Source organism: Conger conger, chromosome 11 (genome assembly GCF_963514075.1).
Source record: "Conger conger chromosome 11, fConCon1.1, whole genome shotgun sequence".
NCBI lineage: Eukaryota > Metazoa > Chordata > Actinopteri > Anguilliformes > Congridae > Conger > Conger conger.
The window spans coordinates 8635433-8644931 of record NC_083770.1 but is presented as its reverse complement, the minus strand read 5'-3'; the positions used below and the strand labels follow the sequence as shown (position 1 = coordinate 8644931).

The 9499-nt window shown below is 39.4% G+C and overlaps 1 protein-coding gene across 1 annotated transcript in view; it reads left to right on the top strand.

Moving 5' to 3' along the window:
• Window positions 1-343: 343 nt before the first annotated feature.
• Window positions 344-9499, top strand: part of znf608 (zinc finger protein 608) — a 36934-nt gene continuing 27778 nt past the window's right edge. Inside the window, exon 1 of the mRNA XM_061261029.1 lies at window positions 344-1368. Within this exon, the coding sequence (XP_061117013.1) occupies window positions 574-1368 (795 nt within the window). The 5' untranslated portion in view covers window positions 344-573. The remainder of the gene's footprint in view (window positions 1369-9499) is intronic.

Genomic DNA, 9499 nt, shown 5'->3' with positions numbered 1-9499 from the left:
TGGCAAGGATTTGTTGTTTTCATCTAAAGGTTGGATTTATTCAAGATTTAAAATTCACTGCGGTGGTCATCATGAAATATAGGCTATTGCAAGGAATGCTGGTCGTTGCGATTTTTGAGCAGATGAGACTTTCTTACGGATTTTACTGGGAATAAATGCAATGCTGTTTGGAGAGATATGCCCCCCTTTAAAATGTACATTTAAGACCTAAACATACATGACATTGACGCTGAAACACAAGTGCGTTGTGGGCTTAGGTATTATTATTATTATTATTATTATTTAGTAATCTTCGTATCTATTAAGACCATGCCTGGATAAGGTCAGGGCTCTCGAGCATTGCAACGCTAACCTAAGTTAACATAATAGCTTTATGTCCACGCAGGGCATGGACGTGAACAACAGACCAACTTTTCCCTCGCTTTTGCCACAGGGCGTAATGGACCTGATTGCCATCTTACGAATTCAAGCTAACAGAAAGCCTAGGTAGAGACTGAAAAAAACGACGAATGCCCTCCCATCTTAACGCCGGGGGATTCATCATCGTTTTCTGTCAGAATTTCTACTATCAGGATGTCAGTCACTTCTACAGTTGAGAAGAGTGTGGAGCCAAACGGAGTTGAAACCTACGACAGTGGCGATGACTGGGAAATTGGGGTTGGTAATTTAATAATTGACTTGGATGCTGATTTGGAGAAAGACCGACAAAAATTGGAGATGAATCGTTTTGTGAATAGCAAAGGCAGCTCAAAGGATTGCGAGGGGCTGGCATCTAGTTGTTCTAAGGCAGCATCAGCCATATCAAGTGGCCTTACATTTCCATCCGTCCAGCCCCCTGGTCCCTCGGGAAATTACAACAAGGAGAATGGTAAATCCAAAGTGAAAAGGAGCAAAACTTCTAAGGACATCAGTAAATCTGCCTCAGCTCCTACCCTGTATGGACTTCCTGAGATATATGCTGGTAAAACGCAAGACGCTCAAGGACGCCCGGGAGAAGCATTTGGGATGAATTCAGCACTGGGCCAAGCGGTCAGTAACCCAAACACTAGTGATGTAACCGTTTCATGCGCCAAAGGCAAAGAGGAAAAAAATGGCAAAAATCAAACCAGGGGATTGAAAAGGGAGAGGGATGTTGCCAGGGCGAAGAAAGAAAAGCAAGATGTTAGACAAACCAGCCCCGACTTCAGCCCTGCATCTGGCAATCGGTACGGATTTGCAGGGAAAGGGAGTCCGTGTCATTGCGGAGACAACGGGATAGGAGACATTTCCAAAAGTGGCATGGATTCTGGGATAATGGGTAACGCTATTGTCGGAAAGAAGAATGATGACGAAATCGGCACACCTGCAAAGAAACTGAAAACCGAGAAGGTAAGATGCCCTTTTATCCACCGAAGACAATTGTTCTGCTCGCGGGGAATCTGGCAGTGCATTTTGCATATGTGTAAATCATATCATCAATCCTGAAAACAGACCACTGATTTAATTTGCTATTGGCCATGTATAAACCCGCTCTTTCCCTGTATGTGTTTGGATGGGTGCTGAAATATAGATGGTTGTCACGGTTATTAAGAACTTGATGCGGCAATACAAATTACACTGCACAATAGCTATTAAGTCCTGTACGGTAATAGAGTTTGAAAAACCACTGGGGCTGGAGGTGTCTGGGGGAATGCTTCCCACATCTATGAACTTGAAAATATTCTGTGTAGGTTTAATATGGCTATATATATATATATATATATATATATATATATATATATATATATATATATATATATATATATCCAAACTAAACCTACAAATATTTTTTATATACACACACTCACTCACCGAGCACTTTATTAGGTATTTATTAGACTTATTTTTTAGACTTCTACTGCTGTCCACTTACAGTTATGACGCATTGTGTGTTCAGAGATGCTCTTCTGCATACCACTGTTGTAATGTGTGGTTATTTGCGTTACTGTCACCTTCCTGTCAGCTTTGACCAGTCTGGCCATTCTCCTCTGACGTCTCTCATTAACAAGGAGATTCTGTCTGCAGAACTGCTGCTCACAGGATTTCTTTTTGTTTTTTTGCGCCATTCTCTGCAAACAAAAGAGATGACTATGCATAAATATCCCTGGAAATAAGCGGTTTGAGATACTCAAACCACCTTGTCTGCCACCAACAATCATTACACAGTCAAAGTAAAATTTTTCCCCATTCTGATGGTTGATGAACATGGTGAACATTAGCTGAAACTCCTGACTTGTATCTACATGATTGTATGCATTGCACTGTTGCCACACAATTGGTTGATTAGATAATCGCACAAATAAGTAGGTGTCATAAAGTAAAAGTGCTTGGTGAGTGTATATAGATATATAGTGGGCTCCAGAAATATTTGCAACACCTTAATAACAAAAACTGCATGTAATAAGAAACACAGATAATAGTCTATGTAATGTTCAAACATATGAAAAAACGATATACTTCTCTTTATACTTACATTGCTCATTTTTTATGAAAAACATATGTGTCAAAATTATTGGCACCCCTAATTTTTGTAAATAGAATCAAACAGAGAAATTGGCAAAACAATTTCACTTCACTTATGGAACTAAACTCAGTGAGCACTTTATTAGGTATTTATTAGACTTTAGACTTATAAAGCCTTTTGCTACTGTTGCCTGTCCACTTGGAGTTATGATGCATTGTGTGTTCAGAGATGCTCTTCTGTATACCACTGTTGTAATGCGTGGTTATTTTGCGTTACTGTCACCTTCCTGTCAGCTTTGACCAGTCTGGCTCTAATCTTCTGACCTCTCTCATTAATAACACATTTCTTCCTGCAAAACTGCTGCTCACTGGATGATTTTTGTTTTTCATACCATTCTCTGCAAACTCCAGAGATGTATGTGAAAATCCCAAGAGATCAGCATTACAGAAATAATCAGACCAGCTTTTCTGGCACCAATATACATGCCAGAGTTGAAATCACTGAATTTCCCCATTCTGATGGTTGATGTGAGCATTAACTGAAGCTCCTGACCGTATCCGCATTATTTTATGCATTGCACTGCTGCCACATGATTGGCTGATTAGATAATCGCATGAATAAGTAGGTGTACAGGTGTTCCTAATAAAGTGCTCAGTGAGTGTACATCTAAAGGAATTATATTGTATAAAATCCCCTTGTCATTCATCAGAATGCGAAAAGCCAAAGAACTGTCAATTCAGAAGGGACAGAGAGCAATTGACTGTCACACGTCTGGCAATAGGTACGAAAAATACATACATAAATGGTAAAACGTACAACTGTACACTGTAAGGGCAAACATTAAAAAAATATAACGTATGGAAGGGTTGCAAACTTGCCAGGAACAGGACACAAGTGCATGTTGTCCCATAAGAGAATAAAGAACCCAAAGGATCACAGTTCAAAAATTGCAGAGATTGCTGGCATCTTGTGGTCAAGAGCCACAAAACGGTACCTCCATACCAACAGACTCTTTGGTAGGATGGCACAGAGACATCCCTTCCTGAGCACATTAAGCAAATCCAAGCATTTGGAGTTTGCCAAATCTCATTGAAATTATGACTGGAAGCGAGTGCTATGGTTAGATGAGACAAAAATAGAATGTTTTGGTCATACACACCATCTACATGTTTGGCGGCAAAAGAGGAACGCATACAAGGAGAAGCACCTCTTACCTACTGTCAAATATGGTGGTGGGTCATTGATGTTTTGGAAATGTTTTGCTGCTAGTGGTCCAGGGCACTATTTAAGATCAATGGCACAACAAATTCAACATTTTGTCAGAAAATCGGGTTGTCTCTGTGAGGAAGCTGAGACTTGGTCATAGATAGATTGTCCAGCAGGACAATGACTCCAAACATACATCACAATCCACATAATAGCAACCTCCAAGTTCTGCATTGGCCATCTTAGTCTCCAGTAGTAAGTCCCATCAAAAGGGGGGGTCCATGAGCGCAAACCCAAGGATATCAATGATGATGAAAAGTTCTGCATGGAGGAATGGTCAAAAAGGTATTTTAGCTAAATATATATATTTTTTGAAAAATGTAAGACATTGGTTGATTCCACACATACATATTATAATGATGTATAATTTTAAAAATATGATTTTTGGGCAAACTACCTTTTTAGTGACTAGGTCAGTAAACAAGCATAGATAATTTAGGCTTCTTACCTACTATGCAGCAGTTATAAGCCCTGCTTAGTGCATGCCAGTGGATGGACAGGAAATTACCAAGATTTCTTAGACCTAGTGTGAGGATCATTTAATGAACAAAGGCTCAAGAAAACTCCCTTGCAAAATGCCTTGCAAAACTAAAATAACAAGTAGCACAGATAATGCGAAAGGGCAGTATTACAAATTCTTGTTGGCCAATTATGAACTGTGGATGGCACAAAGAAAAATTCACAAAAAAAATCCTCCTATAATTAAGGCTAACTGCATGTGTTGTGGATGCATGGGGATGAGTTGCACACTAAATGTTTGTTACTGAATTGTGTTGAAGCACTGAGGTGAGGACATGGTACAACATTTAAGCACATTTTTATATCATTTTTAAGCCTGATACAGATAATGCAGTTGTTTTTACACATACTGTACATTTCCTTGAAAATATTGGATATACTGTTTTAAAAATATATACTATTTATACTGCATCATTATATTACTTTATTTTTGCCCCACACTATTAGAGAACTGCCACACATATTTTAATAAGCGGCTGAAATACTGCCAAATGCATACTCTAGGTATCATATTGTCCAGGCAGCAAAATATACATAACACATAAACCTCACAAAGGGCAAACTTTCCCCTATCTGATTTTGTGGTAGGAGCGGGGTGATTTTAGGTAAAACGACTAGACTTGAATGCACAGAGCAGCAGCCTGTGAGCTGGAAACATAGGACCCTGAAATGTCAGCTTTCACGTTGTCAAATGTCACGTTGCTTTTAGCCTGTTTGATTTGGTCTTTGTTCTCTGTGCTTGCAACAAGCCCAATCAAACCAAATTGAGACAGCGCTTTCAACTTGTATCAAGTAAGCGTGAGTTGATTGACTCTCTCATTGAACAGTGGTTTCATATTCCTCCTGCATAGCCCCAGAGGCTGGCAGACTGTGCCAGAGCACACACAGGCTGCGCAGGCCCAAGTATTGACTTTGCATTGGCTATTCAATGTTTTTGCTCACCAACTTCATCTGCACTTAGTGACCTAAATTCAACTGAATTCAACTGAAGCGTGAACCATCCCTTTATTTTAAATGACTGGAGATGTCAGGGAGGGGCTGGTGAGTGCCAAAGGAGAAGGTCATTGTGAATACCTTCAGAAAACGAATTAAGGAGAGTTTGTTGCTTGTTGTTGCAATAGGTATCTATTCCATATGCCTAAACATGCACTGATTTCCTGTCCCCTATAATTCTCAGGGGTTTCCGCCGAGCTGTGATAGAAATCCCCATGAATGCAGCAGGGCTGGACGATAAGGAATTTTTCCACTGGTCTAATCGGGCTAGTAGGTCAATGTTCTGCTTGCCCCAGGTACATTTCCACTGCCCCAGCTTTGAAAATGAACACAACCACTTTTTAACCCTATTCACTTTGCCCCCTTGTGTCTGAGTCGTTGACGTCTCGAATTATTGTTGCGTTCATATCATACAAAAGACTGTGATGTAACGAAACCGCAAAACGGTGATGCCGGCAATGTGGCAGCAACTAAATGAATAAAAGCATGCAGACGTGGTCAAGAGGTTCAGTTTTTCAGACAAATGTCATAAGGGGGGAAAAACGTGATGTAAGTGACTTTGACTGTGGAAAGATTGTTGGTACCAGACGGCTGATCTCCTGGGATTTTCACGGATAACCGTCTCTAGAGTTTGCAGAGAATGGTGAAAAACATCCAGTGAGCAGGAGTTCTGTAGGCACAAATGCCTAGTTAATGAGAGAGGTCAGTGGAGAAGGGCCAGACTGGTCAAAGCTGACAGGAAGGTGACAGTAACACAAAAACAACCACACATTACAACAGTGGTATGCAGAAGAGCATCTATGAACACACAATGTGTGAAATCTCCAAACCTCTTAAGTGGATAGGCTACAGCAACAGATAACCAATAAGTCTAAAAATTCCAATAAATACCTGTTTCATCTGTATCAAAAAATCTGTTTCAAAAGAAAAATATGCTTTTCTTATCATTCATCTGTCTGGACAAAAATATTTAGAGATTTAGGGACACTTGAGGTATAATCTGGGTACAATTTTGGGAAAACTCATGTGGAATTTAAATCCCTGTCAATATCTTTACTACATTTTTTACACAGGTTGACATCAATTTTGTGCAAAACTTTTGTGCAAAAATCTAACGTTGTTCTGGGTTCGTCCTTGACTTAGAAATTGAGATATTCAGTGCTAAACTATAGAAACATAAGGAGATCTGTACTTTTTTTGTATTTCAGTGTATTTTTTGTGTACACTGTATGTGCATGCTCTGACATATATTAATTCTGTCTCAAATGTCGGAGTAGTATTAGCATCTTCTTTCATTTAAGTCTTCAAACATGTGAGCACAGTAAATAGTTATATTATTATAGAGATATTGACACTTTTACAGGACTAGTACAAAATAGGTGGAAATTGCCCTCTAGGGTGGCAAAGTGGAAAGGGTTAAGGGGGTTAAACAGACTATTTGGATTAAAAGTGTCAAAATACCAATCTACAGCTCTACAAAAATTGTAGTCCTTTTGTAAATATGAAAGAATAATGGACAAGCTTCATTGACCAATTGCAGATGCAGAAATTGTGGATGATCTCTCCTTTACTGGTGTGTTTTGAATTGTGAATCGAGGTGAGACCGAGGATAAAACAATGAATAGTTTGTTTTTCTTTTAGTCGTTTGGTTAGCTTGCTAGCAAAAAATACAAGTGGATGAATTTGCTCGATAGCTAACATTATAATTTTGAAGTTACTTCTGTAAATAGCTGTTTTATGAGATAGCAAGTGTCTCCGGGCTGAATCTGTCAAGATTCTGTCTGACTATCTGTAAAAATGGTTTGGTACCAATATTAATGAATGACCAAGCTGTAAGGCTTAGATTAGTTATTGGTAAGCAAACATTGGTACAAAAATGAACAAATGTTTTCACCTTAGGTGTGGATAAAAAAGTTTCAGTAGAAAAAGTGTGAGGCTATTTAGAAGAAAGCGTTGGTACAGATTTATGATCGTTGTTGAGCCCTGTACAGTAAAATGTTCATTGTTAAATTATCCCTCCTGGATTCATGTAGTCTGTTAGATTTGAATTAGCACTGGACATTTTACTGTGTAGTGCTGTTGTGAGTAACTGGTCATCTGAAAAAGCTTATAGAAATGAGCTGTCTCCTTGGTACCTGTGGAAACATAAAAGGTCGGCCCACTGTCGTCTACTGGGCTGTCAGATCTGCTACGCATGGTCCGCTGTGATGAATTCAGTGGCCTGTCGCTTAATTACCCGGTGTGTCACACGTGAGTAAGCAAAAGTGTGGAAAGGCATTCTAATTTTGGTAACACTTTATTTGAAGGGCTGTATAATCCCTTCATAAACACTAACATGAGCATTCATAAGCACTACATAAGCATTCATAAGCACTTATGTCAATAACCGCAAATATGTACAGTGGGCTCCAGAATTATTGGCACACTTGATAAATATGGACGAAAAGTGCTGTAAACTGAAATATAATAGTTATTCACATAAGCCTTATTTTCTAACAGGCGTAACGTACTGCCCTTTATCAATGATTCAAGGGACAAATAGTCATTTCTAATAAGAAAAATATTTCCCCAAAAAACAGGTTCTATAATTATTGGCACCCCTGGTTTAATATTTTGTGCGAGCACCCTTGGCAAGGGTGACAGCCATGAGTCTTTTCCTATAATTTGTGACACGGTTAGAGAACATATTCGGATTCGGATTTTTGACCATTCCTTGATGCAGAACTTTTCACTCATTCTTAGGATACCCCCCTCATCAGTTCAGACCACAGGTTTTTCATGGGATTTAAGTCTAGAAAATGAGAAGGCCATTGCATTGGTTGTTTTTACTTAACCATTTCTGTGTGGATTTTGATGTATGCTTGGAGTCATTGTCCTGCTGGACAATCTATCTTTGACTAAGAGGCAACCAGATTTGATGCCAAGTTTTCCTAGTACTTTGTTGAATCCATTGTGCCATTGATCTTAAATAGTGCCTCTGGACCACTGACAGCAACACATATCCAAAACATCAATGACACACTGCCATATTTTACAGTAGGTATGAGGCGATTCTCCTTGAATGCATTCCATTTTCCATGTCCATGTGCATGGCCAAAACATTCAGTTTTAATCTCATCTGACCATAGAACTCTCTTCCAATCATAATTACAATAAGTTTGGCAAACTCAGGATGCTTGGTTTGGTTTATTGTGCTCAGTAAGGGCTGCAAATAAGACGGCTAGCAAGCAAAATCGGGCAAATATATTTCTTAATTGCACAGCAATGAGCGCTTACCTGACTGCTCCTCAGACATACCGCACAAGTCTTAATTTGAATTTACAGCCAAAACTTTGTCAACTTCAGCCTGCAGATAGTAAATCCAATACATAAGGGGATGCCTGCTGTTTACAAGGGAACTAGCTCATTAGCTACCACAGCAAGTAGCAGATATATATTTCTGCTATGTGTACTAGGTAGTGACAGAACAGTGCCAGAACAGCCAGCTACCAAAGTTGCTTACAGAGCTGTGTCCCTGGCTTCCTCTCATTCGACAGAGGTAAGCTGAAGCTGACCTGTCACAGCTGAATATAGCTTGAGGCACGAGATATCCCTGAAGACGGCACTTTACTTGCTGCTGCACGGCAGACACCAGTATCTTCTACTTACATATTTCGAAAATATTTGTCAGAAAGAAAATCCGATATTGCTGAGAAGGCAACGCTGCACTTTGTTATGTGGCCAACAAATGCAGTGGGGTTTCTTTCCATAGGATTAGGGATTGTCCACTTGAGATGAGCGCCACACATGCGGAAGATAAAAGTTTGTTACATTATTACATGCCTCATGATTGCATTTAATAAGCTACTCTGCTAATGGTGGCTATCAAGCAAATTAGTTTTGTTACTGATGCCGCTATAGTGCTGTAAGAAGCAAGTGTACACAAACTGTGCTAGTGATGACTTGTGTGTCCTTAAGACATGGTGACGGCCGATATAATAAAATAAGTACATAGCTTTAAGGGATCATTGCCTTGCTGCAATGGAGAACACATTACAATGGGAATTTCAGTGGAAATTAATGGAAAATTCAATGGAAAGCCTGAATTTCATGACGAATACAATATTTATATAACCCATTGCTGGTTATTTTCATGCTCAATCGGCCTCTACTATTGTCGTGGTTTGTACCATTCCCTTCTTGGCTTGAACAAAAAGCTGCTTCTTACCAGCAATAATTGCTCAGAAAACCATAGAGAAT